Genomic DNA, 25,043 nt, shown 5'->3' with positions numbered 1-25,043 from the left:
ATAGGCATGAGCCACTGTGCCCAGCCAACAACTCTAGACTCTTACCAGCTCAGAGATGGCACCAGAGGAATCTGTAAGAAAACCTCACTCCAGCAGTTTTCTCCCATATATTCACCTTCCCGAGTTTCCAGCCCTTGGATACCTAAAACTGCTTACCTTTGTCCTGTCATTTCTCCACAAATGTATTGTTCTTTGTTGACGATGTTACATAAACCAGAATTCTAAGCCACTGCTCTGAATTACTTTTCATTGAAGTTGCTCCCATGTGATATGCATTGCACACTCACTAAATTTTTCTCATCAATCCGTCATTTGTTACAGGGGTCCATCCCAACTAAGAACTCATGATGACTGAGGACAAATTCTTTTCCTCGCTGTAGCAAAAACTATTTTGCTACACTGTTATTAGCAATCATGCAGGCTTGCCAGAAAAGAAAAACTTCTTTTTAACATAAAATGCCAAGAGGAATCAGAGCTCAAATCTGCCCGAGAAAGGACATAAATTACATAATGTTCTGTTTTCAAAACAGCATTTTTATGGGAAAGGCAGGAACATTCTTCATGGGATTCTATATTGCTGACATCCCAGGTGAGCGGCTCAGCTCTGGTCCTGCTGGGGTGGTGGGGTGGAGGGAAAAGAGCTAATTCTATGCCCCAGACCTGGATTCAAGCCCCAGCTCTGCCACTTATTTGTCACAAGCCTGGGCAACTTGCTGAACCTCATTTTCCATTTTAAACATCTGTGACAAGGGTAATGAGAGCTGCAATCACTGAACATCAAGTGCCTGTACCAGGAACTGCGCCCGGCACTTTATATGAATTCTCTCATTTAATCCCCCAAGACTGTCATTACCCCATTTTATCTGAACCCACATCTGCCTGACTTTGTTATCCTGGCAGCACTCACTGGTGGAGGCTGCAGGAGGATGTTTTGCAAAGCACCCACACTCAAGCTTTCCCATCTGTCACCAGAAATATTCTGCAAGCATGCTGAGGCCAAACAACCTTCCCCCTTCTTCCTTCCCTGCCAGCAGGCCACCCGCCTTTACCAATCTGGCAGAGTAGGCCTCTGGGAGAAGAACCCAGCCCCGTCTCACTCATGGCTTTTAAAAAAGACAGTGGCTAGGCAGGTGCAGTGGCTCACACCTGTAATCCCAGCACTTTGGGAGGCCAAGTCAGGTGGATCACCTAAGATCAGCCTGCCCAACATGGTGAAACCCCATCTCTACTAAAAATACAAAAATTAGCTGGGCATGGTGGCGGGTGCCCGTAATCCTAGCTACTCAGGAGGCTAAGGCAGGAGAATCACCTTAACCCAGGAGGCAGAGGTTGCAGTGAGCTGAGATTGCACCACTGCACTCCAGCCTGGGTGACAGAGTGAGACTCTATCTGAAAACAAAGAAAAAGAAAGAAAGAAAGAAGAAAAGGCAAGACAGTGGCCAAATGGGACGCAGGGGTCCACATTTCTGCCCTTAGCCCAGGAAGCTGGGGAAGGAGAGAGACATGTATTGATGACTGTTACATGCCCAGCAGTTTCCAGGACATAAACACAAGTGCCTAGTGCAGAGGCAGACGCATTTCAAGGGATGGCACTTCCTTCTCCCTACCTCTCTCTCTCGTTTAAGGATATCTTAACAAAGTGGCACAGCACAATTATTAACAGCTCAGGCTACAAATTCACACAAACTTTAGATTCTTGGGAAAGGTAAGGGATCCAGCTCTGCCACTCCCCCAGCTGGTGCCACTGGACAAGTGACAACATCTCTGAGTTTCTCATCTGTCACATGGGATTTCCAAGAGTACCAGCCTCAAACGTTGTTAGAGGACTTAGTTAAAAGCATAAAGAACTTGGCAAGCACCAGGCACAGGGCCAGCACTCAGGAAAAGTTCATTATCATCATCTTCCTGTCCCTGGTAGTTCCACTCCCTCATGTCTCTTGCTGACCAGACCCTTCCAGGTCCTATGACCACTTACTTATTCTTCTCAGTCCCTAAACTCGTCTGGCATCCATCCCTTCCCAATGGCTGACCCACCTTAAGACCCCCTGCCCTTCTCTCAGTCATTATATTTTGGGGGGAGTTATCACCCCACACCTTCTGACACCAGCTCTGAGTGCCCCCATATTATCTAATCTTTTCACTGCTATTTTAAAACAACTTCTGAGAAATTCTCTTCTCCTTGAATCTGCTAACCTCAAACCCAAAAAAACCAAGGGCGTGGTTATGGCATGGCTTCCTCTAACTGGTTCTCCTCTCCAAAGAAGACTCTGCCTCTAAGCCCCTGTGTCCTGTGACTCGTTCTAGTCAATGAAATAGGAGCAGGAGTGTGATGAGGATCACTTCTGGGCTGAGGCAGTGAGAAGCCCCAAGGCATCCTCAAGTCTCCCTCTTCCCCTTAGTGGCAAGTGCCAGGCTTAGCGTTAAGATGGAGGTGCATAGAATCCCGCAGGCTGGCTCGCTAACTTACCACACAGAGGATAGCTTTCCTGATGCTTATCATGCCAGCAGTGGGCTTGGCATGAGGGAGGAATAAACTTGTGCTTAGCCACTCAGATCTGGGAGTGCTGTATGGGTGCAGCACAGTCTAACTCATTCTGCCTAATGAAGTAACACTAGTAGCCCCTAAACCATCCTCCAACTGAGCAAGCACAACAGTCTGTCCCAAATTGCCCTAGGAGCAACTTGGGGGTGGGTGTTCAGAGAGAAAGGTCTATGATTGGCCCAGTTTGGATCATGTGTTCATTCCTGAGCCAATCACTCTTTGCCAGGGAGGTGAGATACTATGAATTGCCATATGCCCACCCATATGTCCCCAGGTAGGGAGGAAGACAGACATGCCATCCAAAGCATGTGGCATCTTCACAAGAAAGAAGGATTCACTTACCAAAACAAGGAGGAGGGTTGCTGAGCAGGCAAAAACGATAGAGGTCCACTGCAGAAATTTATCTAGAAGAATAAGCTTCCTGCTCAGGTAGGAATTCCAAAAGGGGAAAAATTGAAAAAAATCAGAGAGAGAGAGAAGATGCAAATAAATAAAGAGCTCAACTCAACTTTAAAATTTCAAACCATATAACAATAGGATAACTATATAACTATATGATAGGAAGTTGAGGCAGAAATAATGAACCACTGACACAGAATTGATATTTCCAAAATATAATCAAGCAAATATGAGAAGTTAATATACAAAGTGCTAAAGTAACACTATTCCTCACTATTTATTCATTCACTTAGCAGATAAATTTTTCTACAAAAATATTAGATGTCTCTGTAAGAGAATAACAATATTAAATTTAAAAATTAATTTAGATGCATGCCTTACACCATAAACAGAAAACATTCTAAATGAAATTAAATATGGGCTACCATCAAATGAACCAATATGTCCATCATAGATGCACCAGAAGGAGCAAAGAAAAAGAAAAGCAAGAAAGTTTATTTTTAAAAATAATGATAAAAAATTTCACAAATATGGGAAAAGATACAAATATCCAGATACAGGAAGCTCAAAGGTCTTCAATCAGGTTCAATTCAGATAATACTACACCAAAGCATTTTAGTCAAACTGTAAAAAATCAAAGACAGAGAGAATCCTGAAAGCAGCTAGAGAAAATACATGTATCACTTACAAGGGAATGCCCATTAAGCAATCAGCAGATTTCTCAGCAAAAACTTTACAGGCCAGGACAAAGTTGGATGATATATTCAAAGCACCAAAGAAAAAAAACCTGCCAACCAGGAATACTTCCTCAGTAAAGCTATCCTTCAGAAATAAAGAGAGATAAAGACTTTCCAAGAAAAACAAGCTTTTTGTCATCACTAAACCTGCCCTAAAATAAATGCTAAAATGAGCTCTTCAAGCTGAAAGAAACTAATGCTAATTAGAAACATGAAAACATAGGAAAGGATAAAAATCACTGGTAAAAGTAAGTATGTAGTTAAATTCAGAGTACTCCAATACTGTTAAACCATTTCTATTTAAAGCACTTTAGTATAAAGCTTAAAAGACAAAACTAAAAATAGTTATAGCTACAATACTTGTTAAGGGATACACAATATAAAAAGATGTAAATTGTGACATCAAACACATAAAATGAAATGTTGTCACCAAAACAATGAAGTAGAAGAAGTCTGACTTCACTCTCCTCCATTGAAAACCAAAAACAAATATCCAACGCCAGTGTCATCAACATTTCAGAACTCAATTCTGAGGCTGAGACAATCCCTGGGGCCAAGAGAATTTAAAAACTCTGAACTGATAGTAAGAGAAACAAACTTCTCTAACCATGACACCCTTCCCTCAATCTGCCAAGTACTGTGCACAGAAATTTCTCCCTGATTCATAGTTTCTACACTAGAAAAAGTAAGATTGAGTCAGATAGCCAGCTTCCCCACTCAGAAAATTGGTACCAGGAGAGTGGGGCATTGCTATAAAGACACCTGAAAATGTGGAAGTGACTTTGGAACTGGATTACGGGCAGAGGTCATAACAGTTTTGAGAGCTCAGAAGAAGATAGGAGGATGTGGGAAAATTTAGAGACTTGTTGAATGGTTTTGACAAAAATCCTGATAAAGATATGGACAATGAAGTCCAGGCTGAGGTGGTCTCAGATGGAGATGAGGGGCTTATTGGGAAGTGAAGTAAAGGTCACTCTTCTGCTATGTTTTAGCAAAGAGACTGGCAGCATTTTGTCCCTGCCTTAGAAATCTATGAAACTTTGAACTTGAGGGAGATGATTTAGAGTATCTGGTGGAAAAAAAAAATCTAAGTAGCAAAGCATTTAAGATTTAACCTGGCTGTTTCTAACAGCATAAAGTCTATGTGTTCACAAAGAGATGGTCTGAAATTGAGAATTATGTTTAAAAAGGAAGCAGAGAATCAAAGTTTGAAAAATTTGCAGCCTGACCATGTGGTAGAAAAGAAAAACCCATTTTCTGAGGAGAAATTAAAGCCAGCTTCAGAAACTTGCATAAGTAAAGAGAAGCTAAGACCAGGAACCTGTAATCCCAGAAATTTGGGAGGCCAAGGCAAATGGATTGCCAGAGATCAGGAGTTCGAGACCAGCCTGGCCAACATGATGAAACCCCCATCTCTACTAAAAATACAAAAATTAGCTAGGTGTGGTTGTGGGCACCTGTAACCTCTGCTACTTGGAAGGCAGGAGAATTGCTTGAACCCAGGGGACTGAGGTGGCAGTGAATCAAAATCATGCCACTGCAATCCAGCCTGGGCAACAGAGCAAGACTTCATCTCTAAATAAACAAATAAGAGAGAAGCTGAATGTTAATAGCCAAGACAATGGAGAAACTGTCTTCTGGGCATGTCAGAGACCATCATGGCAACCCCTCCCATCCCAGGCCTGGAAGCCTAGGAGGGAAAATTCGTTTCGTGGATCATGACCAGACCCCTGCTGCTCTGTGTAGCCTCAGGATATGGTGTTCCACCTGCTCCAGCTCCAGCCACAGCTAAAAGGGGCCGAGGTACAGCTTGAGCCATGACTTCAGAGGATGCAAGCCCCAAGCCTTGGCACCTTCCACATGATATTAGGCATGTGGGTGTGCAGAAGGTGAGAATAGAGCTTTGGGAACATCCACCTAGATTTCAGAGAATGTATGGAAATAAATGGATGTCCACACAGAAGTCTGCTGCAGGAGCAGAGCCCTCAGGGAACCTCTACCAGGGCAGTGCTGAGAGAAAATGTGGGGCTGGAGCCCCCACACAGAGTCCCCACGGGAACATTGCCTAGTGAAGTTGTGAAAAGAGAGACACCATACTCCATACCCCAGAATGTTAGATCCACCAACAGCTTGCACCATCCACCTGGAAAAGCCACAGACACTCAATGCCAGCCCATGAAAGCACCCTCAGGACCTATACTCTGCAAAGCCACAGGGGCAGAACTGCCCAAGGCCTTGGAAGCCCACCCTTTGCATCAGTGTGGCCTGGATGTGAGACAAGGAGTCAAAGGAGATTATTTTGAAGCTTTAAGATTTAATGACTGCCCTGCTGGGTTTTGGATTTGCATAAGGCCTGTAACCGCTTTATTTTAGCCAATTTCTCCCATTTGGAATGGGAGCATTTACCCAATGCCTGTACTAACATTGTATCTTGGAAGTAACTAACTTGTTTTTGATTGTACAGTCTCATAGGCAGAAGGGACTTGCCTTGTCTCAGATGAGACTTTGGACTTGAAATTTTGAATTAATGCTGGAATGACTTAAGACTTTGGGGGACTGTTGGGAAAGCATGACTAGTTTTGAAATGTGAGAAGGACAAGAGATTTGGGAGGGGTCCGGGGTGGGATGATATGGTTTGACTCTGTGTCCCCACCCAAATCTCATGTCAAATTGTAATCCCCATGTGTCAGGGGAGGGACCTGGTGGGAAGTGAATGGATCATGGAAGTGAATTTCCCTCATGCTGTTCTCATGACAGTGAGTGAGTTTTCACCAGATCTAATGGTTTAAAAGTAGGGCACATCCCCTTTGCTCACTCTCTCTCTCCTCTCTCTCTCTCTCTCTCTCTCTCTCTCCCCATCCCCTGCCACCATGTAAGATGTGCCTTGACTCTCCTTCGCCTTCCACTATGATTGTAAGTTACCTCCCCAGCCATGCAGAACTGTGAGTCAGTTAAACCTCTTTTCTTAACGAATTACCCAGTCTCAGGTAGTTCTCTATAGCAGTGTGAAAACTGACTAACACAGAGATACATAATATTAAAAGATGCAAATTATGACATCAAAAACATAAAATGGAGCAACTTCAACAAAATGGTAAAGTAGAAGCACTTCACTCTCCTCCACTGAAAACCAACGAAGATTTCCCACACAAATGTCATGAACACCATCCCAGAACTCAAATCAGAGGCTGAGACAACCCCTGCGGCCACAGAAAAGTGAACAACTCTGAGGAGACAGTAAGAGAAACAAACTTCTTTATCCATGACACTTTGTCCCTGACTCACAGTTTCTACACTGGAAAAAGTAAGATTGAGGCAGACAGCCAGCTTCCCCACCATCTTGGGTTCCCTTGGAGAAAAACCATTCCTGCTTCAAGCAGCATCCCAAGTGCCTGTAAGAAGAAAAACCCCTAAAGGAAGCTAGTAACAAAAAGGAGAGGTAAGACTAAAAACTCCAGTCCGTGAAACTGCTCTTCATCTCAGCCAAAGGAGGCAGTGAATCAGAGCGGCTGTTCATCAGCACCATGCTGTAGGAGGTACACACCATAGGTCTTCTGGGCATGAACCCCTAGCCAGCCTTCCCCAACAGCTGAGATACTGCTTTTGAGAAGCCCCCATTTAGGATGGGTAGTGCTCTGAATATTTGCAAGAGTCAGGACAAATCTTAGCTTGAGGCACCATCTACTGGAAAAAAAAAAGCAATGATCTAGGATTAAGGGGACTCTTGGTAACTGCAAAGAATCTTTAAGCAAACATATTCTAGAAAGACCAAAATAAGCCAGACAGAGAAGACCGGAATAAATGACTACTCCTTCAATGTGAAACCATAGATACATATTTACAAAAAACAATAGAAAAAATGGAAATGTAACCTCCACAACGGACAAAGCAAGAAGCCAGTGACTGACCTAACAAGACCACAGTGTGTACGTTCTTAATCAAGAATTCAAAATAACAATTCTAAGGAGACTGAGCAAACTCCAAGATGATACAGAAGAGCAATTAAGAAATTCATCAGAGAAACTTGACAGAGAGAATTATTTATTTATTGAAGAGTTAAAGTTTGTTTTATTCAGGTTCTTACTGGGGATTACAACCGGGAGAGTCTTTCAGAGAGTTTCTGGTAGACTGCTCCAGAGCAGCCAAGCGGTGGAGATTCTGCATGTGCTCAGAAGGTACAGTAAACATGCTCAGAACATCAGAGAAAAGTCTCATCAAAGTTTAAGTGTGAGGGTATATCTGGTTATAGATTACAGAAGCATAATTATTAATCAGTCAGACATTATCTTATGTACAGGAAGAGGCAAGGCTCACAACCATTGATCTTATCTTTCTAAAAATGCAGTGATTCAGGCAAGAGATATGAGAACCGGTGCTGCTTATCATCTTCAGGGCATTCTTCCAGAGGGCTGCTGCACTCAGTCATTGAGTCAAGGACTTTGTGAAATTCTGCTAGCAAAGGATTAACAAAGTGATTTAAATAATTTTTTTTAAAATAATGAACATAAATTCTGGAATTCAGAAATTTTTTAGTTTCATTTTTCAGTTGCTGAACAGAAAAATGCATTAGAGGCTCTAATTACCAGAATGGATCGAGAAGAGAAAAAAAATCAGCGAGTTCAAAGACAGGCTATTGGAAATACATAATTAGAAAAGAAAAGAAAAGAATGAAAAGGAACAAGGAACTCCTGCAAGATACAGAGAATAATCTCAAAAAAGCGAATCTCAGAGTGAGTGGCGATCAAGAAGGAGCTGAGAACCAGCAAGGGGTCGAAAATTCATTCAAAGAAGTAACCACAGAGAACTTTCCAAATCTAGAGAAAGGTGTAAACATCTAGGTACCGGAAAGTCAGAGATCACCAAATAGATTCATCCAAACAAGAGTATCCCAATGCATATAATAATAAAATTCTCAAGGTCAAGGACAAGGAAATAATCCTAAAGGTAGCAAAAGGAAAGAAGAAAATGTCGTATAAAGGAGTTCTGATTCATCTGGCAACAGATTTTTTTAGCAGAAATTATACAGGCCATGAGGAAGGGGAATGACATATTCAAAGTACTAAAGGGAAAAAAAAAAACCTGACCAATCCTTCCTTCGAACATAAAGGAGAGATAAAGTCTTTTCCAGTAAACCATCATTCTCAGCAAACTGACACAAGAACAGAAAATCAAACACCGCATGTTCTCACTCATAGGTGGGTGTTGAACAATGAGAACACATGGACTCAGGGAGGGGAGCATCACACACTGGGGTCTGTTGGGGGGATATAGGGGAGGGACAGCAGGGGGTGGGGAATTGGGGAGAGATAGCATGGGGAGAAATGCCAGATATAGGTGAAGGGGAGGAAGGCAGCACATCACACTGCCACGTGTGTACCTATGCAACTATCTTGCATGTTCTTCACATGTACCCCAAAACCTAAAATGCAATTTAAAAAAAATAAAGTCTTTTCCAGTTTTCTGTTTTCAAGATGGTTGACTAGAGGCATCAGACACCCATTCTCCTCAGAAAGAGAACCAAAGTTACAGGTGAATAATCATGTCCTGAGTGGAACACTGAGGGAAGAGTACTGAAACTTGTTAAAGAACCCACAAGAAGCAGCTAGGGCACAGATCTATAGGAAAAGGAGGAGAGAAAGAGTTTGGCAGAGACAGACCCCTGAATAACTTGGAGGAACTTGGAGTCCCATGGAAAGCGTAGGTAGGCAGCTTTCTTTTCCTCCCCTTATCCCTATTGCAGACTGATGACTGCCGAGTTGTCAGAGACGCCCCTGCCCTCACAAGACCAAGCACTTGTGCAGAGCAATTGGGGAATTTCTTGAGGGCAGAGCACTGGATGGCCAGCTTGAAAGCTTTGCTCACCTTCCCCCAAAACCCGAGCTGCAGCAGCAGGTGCCAGAATGGCTGTGTACCTGCTGTGGGCCCCTATCCTGTCCAGGGTGCCTCAGCCCTTGTGCCTCTGCATGACTAAACTCCCACCGCCACAAATGTTCCCCAGAATCTGATCAGAACAACCACAAAGGACCAACAGGACCATGGGGAGCTGCCAGATTCCCAAAGGTCTACCTCTCAGGGCAGTCTGTCCCCAGCAGAAGGAAGAGTGCAGCCTGCCAAAGTGTCCCTTAGGACAAAGAAAACCAGATTGTGTGCTCTCCTCTCCCCAAGAGCTCCCTGCCTATGAGCAGAAGGTGACTGTGTCCCTCCCAGTGGAGACGCTGGTGCGGTGCCAGGCTCTGTAGGAGAGGAGTGTAGTTCTTCCCCCTGAGGGCAGGTGGCACCAGTGTCTGGGAACAGACATGGAGAGGGGCACTTCTACCTCCCCCACCATTGCTTTGAATGCAGCTGTGGCTGTTCCCGCCAGGGACTGGCATGGGAATGCCTGGGAACAGCCTTTCCAGGGCTATCTGGGGGCAGCAGCACTCCCACTGACAGTGCATTCACCATCCTGGGATTACCCAAAGGGCAGGACCCAGTCTGCCTATGTGGAGAGGCAACACTTCAGCATTGAAGTACAAATGAAATACAGAGCTGTCTGTTTTCTGAGGAAAGAGGTTTCGCCCCAAGGCCATTTCAGCGATAGCCACAGGATAGGGGTTTTCTGTGGTCCTCAGCCGCATTGCAGCCTGGAGATAAAAGACAGTGTCTATATGAACTGAAAATCATGAGCCTTAGGACAAGGGTATAATAGGGAAACTGGTCACATTTCTGCATGCACAGGACATGGGGCTGATGGAGCTCCCTCTGCTACCCCCAACCCTAACAGAGACCTCAGCACATTTCACCAGGAGCTCCCTCCATGACACCCATTAGAGGAGGTGCTTCTGATCACCATTGGGGTATCCAAGGGCAAACCACCTTTTACCTGTAAGTGACAACACCGATCTAGAGATTAAACCACACAACCAAATTTTAAAAACCTGTGGACAGAAGGACATAGTGCGAGGGAATGAGGTAAGCTTCCTGAGACCTCTGCAACCCCAGTCCTGCAGAAGATAGTAACCCTGCTCACATGCCCAATACACTACTACCACAATCAGGATTTGAGAAAAGCCACCAAAGAAAAGTTGTCTATAACCAAGAAACACATAAAGAAGCTTGTCCCTGAAAGTACCCAGAATTGAAGCCAAATGACCATATACAACATACATTACAGTCACGCACTCAACCGAAGGGGGAGGCAGGAAGAGTCTCATCCAAATAAAAGTAAATTCGAAAATAAGAAATGACAAACTGGGTGCAGTGGCTCATGCCTTATAATCCCAATACTTTGGGAGGTGGAGGTAGGAGGACTGCTTGAACCCCCAGAGTTTGAGATCAGCCCAGGCAGCAAAGTGAGATCTGGTCTCTATAAAAAAATTTTAAAATTATACAGGCATAGTGGCATGTGCCTGTAGTTCCAGCTACTCAAGAGGCTGAAGTGGGAAGAAATTGAGCCCAGAAGGTCAAGGCCACAGTGAGCCATGATCATGCCACTGCACTCCAGCCAGGGTGAGAGTGAGACACTGTCTCATAAAGAGAAAAAAAAAAAAAAATGAAAAGAAAAGAAATGGCAGCCTCTCCAGTTGACAATAAGTAAGCATAAGAACTCTGGCAGAATGAAAGAAACAGACTGTTTCAACACCCAAAGGATCACACTAGCTTTCTAGCAACAGATTTGAACCAAAATAAAAATTCTAAAGTGACAGATGAAGAATTCAAAATATGGATAATAAGGATGCTCAATGAGATCCAAGAGAAAGTTGAAAACCGACACAAAAAAATCATAAAGACAATTCAAGATATGAATGAAAATTTTACTACAGAATTAGATTTTTTAAAACTGTGAAAAATAAAACAACTTCTGGAAATGAAAAATTCATTGAAGAAAATACAAAATATAATTGAAAGCTATATTTTAACAGTACACTAGACCACAGAGAAGACATAATTCCAAAGCTTGAAGATGGTCTGTCAAATTAATCAGGAAGCCTTCACTGACTCCCCCAAGAAGGTCCAGTTCCTGTAGGAAATGTACTCATTGCAGATCAGAAAAAAAATAAAGAAAAAAAATTCTTAAAAATGAATAAAGCCTTTGAGAAATATGAGATTGTGTAAAGTAACCAAATCTACAAGTTATAAGAATTCCTGAGAAAGAAGAAAAAGTAAAAAGTTTGGAAAATCTATTAAAGGGAATAATTCAGAAAAACTTCCTTGGTCTTGCATAAGAAGTTTAGAGAATACCCGGCAGACACTTTGCAAGACAAACATCATCAAGGTATCAGACTATCCAAACTCAATGTGAAGAAAAAAATTATAAAAGCAGCAAGAGAGAAGCATCTAATCACTTATAAAAGCAATCTCAGCAGATTAAAAAGATTTCTCAGTAGAAAGCTTACAAGCTAGAAGATACTCGGTTCTATTTTTAGTCTTCTTAAAGAAGAAAAAAAAAAAACTGCCAGCCAAAAATTTTGTATTCTGCTAAACTGAGCTTTTTAAATGAAGGAAAAATAAAATCTTTTCCAGACAAGCAAGCCCTAAGGAAATTCACCACCACTTGACCAGCCCTACAAGAAATGCTCAAAGAAGTTTTAAACATGAAATGAAAAGATAATACTCTCCATCATAAAAGCACACAAAAGTATAAAACTCACAGATCCTAAAAAACAATTACATAATTGAGAATACAAACAAACTAGGTAACAGTTAACATAATAACAGAAACAAATCCTCACATATCAATATTATAAATGGCCTAAATGCTCCACTTAAAAAATATAGACTGGCAGAATGCATTTTTAAAAAACATAAACAAGAGCTAACCATATGCTGCTTAAAAGCACCCCACTTAACAAGTAAAGACATTCACAGACTCAAAATAAAGGAATGGTAAGAGATACTCTACACAGACAGAAGCCAAAAGCAAGCAATGTGGCTATAGTTATATCAAATAAAATGGACTTTAGATCACCAACAGGAAAAAAAAAAGCAAAGAAAGTTATTATATAATATCAATTCAACAAGAATATGTAACAATCCTAGATATATATGAACCCAACACTGTAGTACCCAGATGCATAAAACAAATACTATGACCTAAAAAATAAGATGGGCAGCAACAGAATAATAGCAGGGGACTTCAACACCCCACCGACAGCACTAGACAGATCACTGAGGCAGAAAATCAATAAAGAAACTCTGCACTTAACTAGACTGTAGGACAAATGGACCTAATAGGTATTTACAGAACATTCTACCCAAAAATTGAAGAATATACATTTTTCTCATTGGCACATGGAATCTTCTCCAAAAGAGACCATATACTTGGCCATAAACCAAGTCTCAAATACCAAAAAAAATCATATCAAATATCTTCTTGGACCACAATGGAATAAAACTAGAAATCAACACCAAGGAACTCTCAAATCTGTATAAATGCATAGAAACTATCTTTGGGTAAATGATAAAATTAAGACAGAAATTTAAATGTTTTGTTTGTTTGTTTGTTTGTTTGTTTGTTTGAGATGGAGTTTCACTCTTGTTGTCCAGGCTAGAGTGCAGTGGCACAATCTTGGCTCACTGCAACCTCTGCCTCACGGGTTCAAGTGATTATCCTATCTCAGCCTCCAGAGTAGCTGAGATTACAGATACCTGCCACTATACCCAGCTAACTTTTTGTATTTTTAGTAGAAATGGGGTTTCACCATATTGCCCAGGTTGGTCTCTAACTCCTGAACTGAAGTGATCCACCCACTTCGGCCTCCCAAAGTTCTGGGATTACAGGTGTGAGCCAACATATCCAGCATAAAATATTTTAATGAATGAAAGTAGAGGCCATGTGCAGTGGATCACACCTGTAATCCCAGCATTCTGGGAGACTGAAGTGAGCAGATTACTTGAGTACAGGAGTTTGGCCTGAGCAACATAGCAAAACCCCATCTCTACAAAAAATTAGACAGGCACAGTGGCACATGCCTGTCATCCCAGCTGCTCAGGAGGCTGAGGTGGGAGAATTACCTGAGCCCAGGAGGTTGAGGCTGCAAGGGGCCGCGATCTCACCCCTAGCACTTTAACCTGGGAAACCAGAGTGAGACCCTGTCAAGAGAGGGAGAGAGAGACCAAGACAGAGAGACAGAGAGGAAATAGAGACATGATATACCAAAGCCTCTGAGGTACAACAAAAGCAATACTAAGAGGAAAGTATAAAGCATTAAACACCTGCCTCAATAAGAACGATCTCAAATGAACAACCTAACATATCACTAATAACTAGAAAAGCAAGAACAAACCAAACCCAAAGCTAGCAGCAGAAAAGAAATAAAGATTAGAGCATAACTAAATGATATTGAGACTAAAAAAAAAAAAACAAAGGATCGATGAAACAAAAATTTGGTTTTTTGAAAAGATAAGCAAAATTGATAGGCCACTAGCTAGATTAAACAAGGGGGGAAAAAAAGAATATTCAAATACACACAATCCGAAATGATAAAGGTAGAGTCACAAGTGATGTCACAGAAATATAGGCCGGGCGTGGTGGCTCATGCCTGTAATCCCAGCACTTTGGAGTCCAAGGTGGGTGGATCACTTGAGGTCAGGAGGTTGAGACCAGCTTGACCAACATGGTGAAACCCCGTCTCCACTTAAAAAAAAAAAAATTAGCTGGGCATGGTGGCACACGCCTGTAGTCCCAGCTACTTGGGAGGCTGAGGCAGGAGAATTGCATGAATCCAGGAGGCGGAGCTTGCAATGAGCCAAGATCACACCACTACACTCCAGCCTGGGTAACAGAATGAGACTGCATCTCAAAAAAAAAAAAAAAAGCAGAAATACAAAAGATTATCAGAGACTACGATGAGCATCTCTACACGCACAAAGTAAAAAAACTGAAGGAAGTAGGTAAATTCCTGGAAATATACAACTTCCCAAGGCTGAACCAGGAAGAAGCAGAAATCCTTAACTGACCAATAGTGAGTAGTAAAGTTAAGTCAATATTTCTTTTCTAATCTCCAATAAAAACAAAAACCCAAGAATAGATGGCTTCACAGCCAAATTTTACCAACATACAAAAATCTACTACCAATCCTGCTGAAACTATTCCAAAAAATCAAGGAGGAGGGAATCTTCCCTAACTCATTATATGATGCTGCTATTACCCTGATACCAAATCCAGGTAAAGACGCACAAAAAAAAAAAAAAAAGAAAACTACAGGCCAATATCCCTGATGAACATAGATACAGAATTCCCTGTCAAAATACTAGCAAACTCAATCTAAGAGCACTGCGAAAAGATAATACACCACAATCAAGTGAGTTTTATTCTAAGGATGCAAAGATGGTTCGACATACAGAAATACGTAAATGTTAACACAAATAGAATTGAAAACTATGTGATCACCTCAATAGACACAGAAAAAGCATTCCATAAAAGCCAGCATCCCTTTAATATAGGAGGGGAAAAACTCAACAAACTAGGCATCAAAGGAACATACTTCAAAATAATAAAAGCTGTACACAACAAATCCATAGCCAACCTCATACTGAATGGGAAAAAAGTTGAAATCATTCCCGCTAAGAACTGAAACAAGATAAAGATACCTACTTGCACCACTCCTATTCAACATAGTACTGGAAGGTGGGAGGGTGAGATGGGGTGAGGGAAGAAAACTTACCTATTGAGTACAATGTACAGTATTAGGGTAATCAGTACACTAAAAGTCCAGACTTTCCCACTCCATGAAATATCCATTATCCATGTAACAAAAGTGCACTTGGACCCCTTAATCTATAAAAAGAAAAAAGTATTTCCCAGGCAAACAAAAGCTGAGGAAATTCATCACCACTAGACCCATCTTACAAGAAATGCTAAAGGGAGTTCTTCAATCTGAAAGAAAAGAACACTAGAGTGCAAAACATAAACATTCAAAGGTATAAAACTCACTGGCAAAAGTTTGTAGGCAAACAAATTCAGAATACTTTACTATTATAATTGTGATATATAATCCACTCATATCTCTGATGTAAATACTAAAAGAAAAATCTATTAAAATAATAACTACAGCAACCTGTTAAAAGATAGGCAATACAAAAAGATGTAACTTGAAACAACAAAAAGGAAAATGTGGGAAGATGGAGTTAACGTGTAGAGTTTTTTAGTTTCTCTTTGTTTCTTTTCTTTGTGATCAAAGTTACATTGTCATCTGTTTAAAATAACTTGTTATATCTATAGGATGTGCTTTGTAAGCCTCATAGTAACCACAAGCAAAAATCTCTAATAGATACACTAAAAATAAAAGGCAACAAATTAAAACATACTTTCAGAGAAAATGACTTAACCCCCAAGTAAGACAGTAGAAAGAAAGGAGTTACAAAACAGAAAATAAGTAACAAAATGGCAGTAGTACATTCTTACTTATTAATAATAAAATTCAATGTAAATTGACTGAATTTGCCAATTAAAAGACATGGAAGCCAGGTGCTGTGGTATGCACCTGTAGCCTCAGCTACTTGGAAGGCTGAGATAGGAAGACTGCTTCAGCCTAGGAGTTCAAGACCATCCTGGACAACCAAGAAAGACCCCAGCTCTAAAAACAAAAAAGACATAGTGCTGGGTGCAGTGGCTCACACCTGTAATCCTAGTCCTTTGGGAGACTGAGGCCAGCAGATCACTTGAGCCCAGGAGTTCAAGACCAGCTGGGGATCACAGTGAGACCCTGCCTCTAAAAAAATTTTTTTTAATTTAATTTTTAAAAGACACAGAGAAGGGCCTGGTGCAAAGGCTGATGCCTGTAATCTCAGCACTTTGGGAGGCCAAGGCAGGTGGATCACCTAAGGTCAGGAGTTTGAGACCAACCTAGCCAACATGGTAAAACCCTGTATCTACTTACAATATAAAAATTAGCCAGGTATGATGGTGGGTGCCTATAACCCCAGCTACTTGGGAGGCTGAGGCAGGAGAATCACTTGAGCCCAGGAGGCAGAGGTTGCAGTGAGCTGAGATCGCACCACTGCACTCCAGCCCAGGCAACAAGAATGAAACTCCATCTTAATAAATAAATAACAATAAAAAGACATAGAGTGGCTAAATGGATTAAGAAAACAAGACCCAACTACTATATACTGCCTACAAGAAACTCACTTCACCATTAAAGACACACATAGACTGAAAGTGAAGAAATGGAAAAAGATATACCACACAAAGGAAAAACAAAAACGAGCAGGAGTCGCTGTACTTTCAGATAAAACAGACTTCAAGTCAAAGAACGTAAAAAGAGACAAAGAAGGTCACTAGAGGGCCGGGCGTTGTGGCTCAACCTCTATCCCAGCACTTTGGGAGGCTGAGTCGGCAAATCACTTGAAGTCAGGAGTTCGAGACCGGCCTGGCCAACAGTAGCAAAACCCCATGTCTACTAAAAATACAAAAGTTAGCTGGGCATGGTGCCAGGTACCTGTAATTCCAGCTACTAAGGAGGCTGAGGCATGAGAATCATTTGAGCCCGGGAGTGAGCTGAGTTCGTGTCACTGTACTCCAACCTGGGCAGTAGAGTGAGACCCTGCCACACACACATGCACACAAAAATACACACATTCTGAGAGTGTGGAAGGGGTGAAAGGGGTGGAAAAAGACATTCCATGCTAATGGAAACCAAAAGAGTGCAGGGAAAGTCATTCTGGTCTCAGATAAAAGAGACTTTAAGTCAAAACTTGTAAAAAGAGACAAAGATCATCATAAAATGATAGGTCAATTCATCAAGACACACACACACACACACACACACACACACACACACACACACACACACACACAGGCTTACAAGTCCAGCTGCATGACCCCTAAACCATAATTCCTAATCTCGTAGCTAGTTGCTAGTCCTGCAAAGGCAGTCTAGTCCCCAGGCAAGAAGGGTGTTTATTCTGGGAAAGGGCTGTTATCATCTTTGTTCAAAGTTAAACTATAACTCAGTTCCTCCCAAAGTCAGTTTGGCCTCTGCCCAGGAAAGAACAAGGACAGTTTGGAAGTTAGAAGCAAGATGGAGTCAGTTAGGTCAGATTTCTTTCATCATCATAATTTCTCAGTTATAATTTTTGCAAAGGTGATTTCAATAACATAATATCAATAAGTACAACATGATGACTGTGATTAATATATTATGTACTTGAATATTGCTAAGAGAGTAGATTTTAAGTGTTCTTACCACAAAAAAACAAATGTGCAAGGTAATGAATATGTTAATTAGCTTGATTTAGCCACACCACAATGCATATACATATTTCAAAACACCTTATTGTCCATGATAAATATATACTATCTTCATTTGTCAATTATAAATAAGTTAAATATTTTTAAAGTATAAAAAAGAAAGAATGCAAAATAGCATTTTAATGCTACCCATGAGGAATCAAACTTCTAACTATCAGCAAAACAGAATATCATGTGACAAGTGGATGCATTTCAATAGACAAAAAAAAACACCTTTCTGTTCATAGGGCATGGTAAAGCAAATATTAAGAAACACCAAGAACTTCATTTCAATCCAATCATAAGAAAACAGCAGACAAATGCAAGTTGAAAGACATTTTACAAAACACCTTGAGTACTTTTCAAAGTATCACGGTTGTAAGAGACAAAGAAAAACTGAGGAACTATACCATTTCATGTAGACAGGACAACGAAATGTAATGTGAGATCCTGGATTCAATCCTAAACCAGAAAGAGGACATTCATGGGAAAACTAGGAAAACTCAACATGCAGAAGAATGTTAACTCAGCAATATTTCAAACCCTGCATAGTCCAAAGAAAGGACTGGTTCTTGACAGCTCCTGAGAGAGAACCTCTATGCCCTTGGAATATCCTGCCTGAAAACAGAATCTTTGTATACCTGGGCCCTTGGTCCATGCCAGGCAGTTTTATACTAATAATGTGATTCCCAGTGGGTCCTTGGGCCACACATTCTATCAGTTTCACATCTGGAGGCAATGGAGACTGAGTAACTAAGGTCAGCCACACCAGCATCCCATGGCTCTGTGATGACTGCACTCTGAACACCAAGGTGTTACCGGATGGTGCCGTGCAATTCCAGGCTCTTGGTGTCATAAACAAAAACACTGGACCGGGCCAGGCACAGTGGCTCACGCCTGTAATCCCAGCACTTTGGGAGGCCAAGGTGGGCAGATCACCTGAGGTCAGGAGTTCGAGACTAGCCTGACCAACATGGTGAAACTCTGTCTCTACTAAAAATACAAAATTTAACCAGGTATGGTGGCACATGCCTGTAATCCCAGCTACTCAGGAGGCTGAGGCAGGAAAATCACTTGAACCCAGGAGGCAGAGGTTGCAGTGAGCCAGGATCACACCACTGTACTCTAGCCTGGGCTCTGTCTCAAAAACAAACAAACAACAACAAAACAAAACAAAACAAAACAAAAACTGGACATGATACACACAAGTAGCAAAGCCAGAAGCAAAATTTATTAGGCACAGCATTATACTCTCAAAGAGGGGAGAGTGGGCTGACCTCTGTGAGATGAGATCAGCATCAGTTTAATGTACTTGTGGTCTTTTTATGTGTTTCCCCCCTCCTTCTTTTCCCAAGGCTGCCTAATCTCTAGCCAGTGTCTGCCTTTTGATTGATAGGTGTGTTGCTTAGTTACTTTGGCTCTTGTGCACTTGCGTTACCTCTATCCCATAATCTCAACCACATGCATGACATGCAGTTCATATGCATGAGCTTTAATGAGCTGATTATCATCTGGGGTCTTGTCAAGGATACTTTTTCTCTCTAATGCGCATGCCCATCTCTGAGAGCTGTTCCCCCGCATACTGGTTTGGTCAGCATCTGGCTGGCCATAGGGTCTCTTTACTCACTTTTGTATCTTACTTTTGATTTGGCTGCTTAACTTCTGCTTCTTTTCTTGCTTCTCGCTCGCTCGCCCCTCATCTTGCTTCTGCTTTCACTCCTTCTACCCTTTATCCAACCTTCAATTCCCTCTGCTGTTCTCCTGCCACAAAAGTGCGCTTCCCTGGTTGTCAATACTTCGTGCATATCGTACTCATCATTGCTGGGAGAATTAAGTGCTGTCCATAGAACACCACTGGGGAAGACACCTAGAAGCTCAGTCTATTCTCTCCGAGACATCACACTATGTACCTTTTTCTTCTACTGATTTTAAACTGTTGACTTTTGCTGTAATAAACTGTACTCATGAGTATTACAGTTTCTTCTTGTTTGTTCTAGAGGCAAGTTCTCACTCTGTCACCCAAGCTAGAGTATAGTGGCTCCATCACAGCTCACTGCAGCGTCAAACTCCTGGGCCCAGGCAATCCTTCCATCTCATCCTCCCAAGTAGTTAGAACTACAGGCACACACCACCGCATCAGGCTAATTTTTACATCTTCTTTTGGTAGAGACAGGGTCTTGGTAGGTTGCCCAGGCTGGTCTCACACACTTGGCCTCAAGTATCCTTCCACCTCAGCCTCCCAAAGCATTGGGACTAAAGGCATGAGCCACTGTGCCTGGCTCAGTATAACAGTTTCTAAGTTCTGTGAGTCTTCCTAGAAAGTCACGGGACCTGAGGTTGATCTTGGAGAACTTCTGACACACTCAAATAAGTTCTGAAGATTAGCTAACAATATTGCAGCCGTGTTAATGTCTTGGTTTCATAATCGTACCTTAGAAGAAGCTGAGTGAAGGATATACAAGAACTTTGTGTAACTTTCTGAAAGTCTAAAGTTATTTCAAAATTAAAAGTTAAAAACGAACAAGGAGATAAGTGTGATCATTGTCAGTGCTGGGTATTAGGCATGTGTGGATTCAGTATATTTTTCTCTCTACTTTTGTAGAAGTTTGAAATATTTTGTAATTTAAAAAGCCTTTTAAGCTAGAGAATTCAAGAGTTCAGTGAAACAACTCAAAATGATCACATCCAAAACATACAGAATAGGGTCAGCCTCAAAGTGGATGAAAAAACAATTTAAACATAGAGAGATTATTAAAAAGCCTTGCTCCAAGGGCCACTGAGCAAGGCTTTCTCCACTGGGCACCTCCTGTGATCCAGGCCTTTCTCTATGGCACAGAGAAACTAAGTCATTGTCACACGGTCGGTGATAGCATTACTCCTTCACAGAGGTGAATCCAGTTGGAAGTGAGAACTTTCACCTCCAAACAGTGAGGCCAATGCCACCTTCCCTGAAACCACTGCCCATGGCAATGAGAACTGCCAGGAAGCTGAGCCCCACAACTCCAGGAGGATCTATTAGGTGATAAGTCTCAAAGCTTGGGCCACAGATCCTGCCTGCCTCCTCCTGCAGAAACAAGCTAGACACTACCCTGGGATATGATGGGGTGTCGTGAGGTTCCTTACTGAGCAAATATCTCGCATTACAAGGGAGGCCAAGGCCTAGAAAGGAAGGACACCTCCTCAGAGTCAACGCAGCTCAGAAGTCCTGCCAGAACAGGAGCCTTGATCTCCCACTGGCCTCCTGATTTCTTTCCCAATCTTACACAAATGCGTTACGTAATCTATTTACGGTGCCAACCCGAACAAAGTGACATCCCCTCCCTGAGCTTGTTTCCTTACCTGCAAAGTGGGAAGCTGCATCTGACTTTCCAAGGTGGTTATGCAGGGAGGAAAGCTCTAAGCCTCTCATCCCTCCCACTAAGACGGGCTCCCATCTGGATCCCACACACTACAGATGGATGCTCCACAAATATTTGTCCAGGGAATGTCAGGGGATGCTAAGCATAAGACAAACCACATGTTAGAGCAGAAACATGGGGAGAGAGGAAAACCATACACCTTACAGAGCAGCCTTTTCATGTAAGGACCTTCTGAAGGGAGCCTATTAAGTTCGTGTGATATTAACAGCTTGAGTCCCTGAAGGGCACACAATGAAAGATCAGCAAAGACCGGGATATCACTTTGGAAACACTGCTGGGGTACACAGTTTTTGGTACAAGTAGTAACACAGGAATCCCTGGCTTTGAGAATGGAAGGGCTCCACACACAGCAGTCCTCCAGGACAGCCCCAGACACTGGTGCGAAGGTCACACCCATGCAGGAAGAGAGGGAGGAAAGAGACTAGTCAGCAAGCCCAGACAGGCAGGCGGAGCGCGGGCCAAACAGGGCTCTCAGCTTCTGCGTTCCAGCCCCTCTGTGGGAGGAGAGAAGGGCAGGACCACAAGCCTGCCAGAGGCTGCGGCCTGCAGTCAGGAGGAAAGGCCAACCCGACACAGGACAGAAGGGAGCCAGGTGAGCCAGGCTGCGGGGCGGGGACAGACCGGGAGACTCCAGAGGACGCGGCACCCTCGCTGTGACCTTGTCCACAGCTCCGAGGGACCCAGGGCAAGTCTTCCTCTACTGGGCACCCCTGCAAACCAGGCCCTGCACTAAGTGTCAGGGTAACAGCGTGACAGTGACAAAGATCACGGCCCTCTTGCAGTTTCCGTGTTAGTAGCGGGAAGACAGAAGTAAAGAAAAACATATGAAATGACCTCGAATGTCAGAAGAGGGCAACTGAAAAGAGAAAAAGGAGAGCCCAGTGAGGACAGGGAACGCTGGGGGTGGGGGGTTGCGGGTTTAAAGAGGGCCTCTTTCAGGTTAAATGAGGCTCAATGCAAAAAGCAATAGTGACATCTGAAGAAAGGGGTTCTGGGCAGGGGGAGCAGCCCCAGCAAAAGCTGGCGGTGGCAGGAAGGCTTGGGGCATTCAGAACAGCAAGAAGGCGGGGGCAGCAGCGGAAGGAGAGGTAGGGCAGGAAGAGAAGAGCCGCACTGGACTCCCGGGGGCAGAGGATGGGGGCCCCTTGCCAGCACCCCCACTGCCTGCTAGGGGTATTGGTTTGAAAGCCTGCATATGAATCTCACTTGCTACATGTGGCTGCATGATGTTATAAAGTCTCCTCCCTTTCCAAGGCCCACGTCCTCTCCATAAAATGGTAATAACAGTAGTGCATCTGTCAGGTTGAGGTAAGGCAGGAAGGGGATGAAAAGCATGGTAACCTGTGGGAAAGATGTGCAGAATGGCTGCTGCAAGCTCAGAAATGCAGAGCTGGCCTCCTAGGCCTTGTAGGAAGAACATGTAAGTAAATAAGAACTTGTTACTAACACTAAGAACACCCAGGGGGCCATGGAGCTGGACCCAGACCTTGCCGAGAGGGAGCAGCAGGGGCAAAGGGTAGGAAGAGAGAGTAGAGGCCAGCGATGAGGGCAGTAAGTTGCCACAGGAGAGAGGCGAGCACAGTGGGAGGCGGGTAGACACAGCAAGGACTCCACTCCACAAACAGTGGGCCCCAAGGAGCAAACTCCAAGCCAGAGAGGAAAACAACGTGATTTGCAAGACTTCACCTAGCAGCTGGGAGAACAGACAAGAGGGACACTGAGGCCAAGTAAGAGATGACAGTGGCCTGGGTGCTAGCCAAGGAGACATAAGAGCAGATAGACTCAAGAGACCTGTGAAGTGGGATGGACCGCACCTCAAGGTTACCTCACTGTGGAAAAGTGGGGGCTTCTCAGAGGCCAAGCATTTATTGTGAAGGAGGCAGGGGTTTTAGGGGAACATTCACAAGCAGGGAGCAGGCTTCCACCCTCAGTTCCACAAAACACCTGCAGGGCTCATAGAAATGAGGCTGGATGATCCCAGAACTTACGAGCAACTGAATGATACCAAGGTGCTCCTAGTCACTCTCCACAGTGGAGCTGCAGTGTGGACAAAGCATGTGCTTTGTGGTGAGACCCCATCCACCTCCTGGCCATCTCCAGCTGCGTGGCTAGGGGCCACTCAACCTCTCCAGGATTGATTTCTTCAGGTGTAAACTTCACTGACTTTTTGTGAAGACTGCCCAAGGCAATGCAGGTAACACAAACTGCAGTGGATAGAGCCCAGTCTTTGGGGTCAGGCACTGTCCAATCTTGGCTAACAAGTATTGAACAAACAGGTACCGAGCAATGACTGCATACCATGTCCACCATGCACACAGTGCCTGGTCCACAGCAAGCATCCACAGGGCGAGTGTGGAAGTGGCGTGGCATTCAGGTACTTAGGATGTCTTTCTTCTACCAAGCAGCCCTGGCTGACACCCAGCCCTAGGCACTTCCTCTCACACACAGGTTTTTTGCACTGCCCAAGATCAGAGCAGACCCTCGGAGCAGCCAGGTTGGAAGTGTCTCTCCTCAGTCACCAGGCAGATCCAGGATAGGATGGGCAGCCCAGTGCACCGAGTATCACTGGGGGATACCTGGAGCAGACAAATGCACCCCGACATAGAGAGTGAGAGGCATATGCAGTCCTTTGACGTGGAACGGCTCACCAACATCCTTGATGGAGGTGCCCAGAACACTGCGCTCCGGAGGAAAGTTGGTAAGGGGAAGCTGGGGAATGGGACATCTGCTTTACGCCCCAGGCTTCTCTGGTAAGAGTCCTTCATTAGCAGTCCTGCCTCCAAATAACAAATTTTGCCCTTGAAATTCCACTGTTAGAGATTCATTCCTTTGAACTGTAAAGACAATCTTTACATGCCAACATTGCCTGAGCCCACCTGAGGGATAGAAGAGTCCTAGGTGGCAGAAAACCTGGATTCTGGTCCTAAAATTCTGCCGCTGCATAGCTTTGTAACCTTGGGCAATTCACTTTCCCACCACTTGTCCTCAGTTTTGTCATCTGTAATATAACAATAACGTCTGATTTACTTTCCAGATCCATGAGGCAAGTGGGTGAGAAGATTTGAAGGTGCCAGAAACCGCACCCCAGGTCCCTAAGCCCTCTGTTCTCTGTCCTCTGTAGAGAGCATCATCCACAGTTATCCAGAGTTTAGCCGTAAGGACGATTATTTCATGACCCAGAATGAGCGTTATAAGGCTGCCATGCGGAGGGCATTCCACATCCGATTGACAGCACAGCGCCTGGGTTGGTTGGCAGATGGTCCTGAATTAGGCTATGCTTACAGGTACTCACTCCTGGGGCAGCTCCACTAGAGAGCGATATACCTGGGATCACCTGGAAGCCCCCCAGCCCCATGAGCCATTTTTCCCAACAAAGGGAAGACTTACTAGGAAACCAGGATGGAGGTGTCCCTTATCTCCTTTACTCTGCTCAGGCAGTGTGTACCTGGGCCCCTGTCTCCAATAGGCTACTCAACTACAGCATCTCTCCCCAACAGAGCCATTTCTGGAGATGTGGCCTTAAATATACACAGAGTCTTTGTGAAAGCCCTCAGGAGTCTGGGCACAGAGGAGCAGATTGCCAAATGGGACCCACTCTGCAAAAACATCCAGATCATCACAACATATGCTCAGACAGAACTGGGACATGGTGAGCCAGGACTGCTGCATGTGGTGTGTAGATTGTGCACTGCAAAACTCCAGAGGGCCCATTCACATCTCAGTAGCCATAGGTT

General features: G+C 43.5%; 1 protein-coding gene across 19 annotated transcripts in view; it reads left to right on the top strand.

Moving 5' to 3' along the window:
* The first annotated feature begins 21,856 nt into the window (after nt 1-21,856).
* The window catches only part of ACOX2 (acyl-CoA oxidase 2), a 32,043-nt gene continuing 28,856 nt past the window's right edge, over nt 21,857-25,043 (top strand). For 2 of the 19 annotated variants that reach the window (XM_078351322.1, XM_008981910.4), the window contains exons 1-4: nt 21,857-21,901; nt 23,758-24,007; nt 24,431-24,593; nt 24,807-24,958. In XM_078351322.1, coding sequence (XP_078207448.1) covers nt 23,848-24,007; nt 24,431-24,593; nt 24,807-24,958 — 475 coding nt within the window. In that variant the 5' untranslated portion in view covers nt 21,857-21,901; nt 23,758-23,847. Of the gene's footprint in view, nt 24,008-24,343; nt 24,594-24,806; nt 25,041-25,043 lie in introns of all 19 variants that reach the window. The other 17 variants (XM_078351335.1, XM_078351330.1, XM_078351324.1 and 14 more) reach the window with 12 other exon arrangements.

Source organism: Callithrix jacchus, chromosome 15, assembly GCF_049354715.1.
Source record: "Callithrix jacchus isolate 240 chromosome 15, calJac240_pri, whole genome shotgun sequence".
In the NCBI taxonomy this organism is placed as follows: Eukaryota; Metazoa; Chordata; class Mammalia; order Primates; family Cebidae; genus Callithrix; species Callithrix jacchus.
Note: the sequence above shows the minus strand (reverse complement) of the source record. Positions and strands in the feature narration are given on the sequence as shown.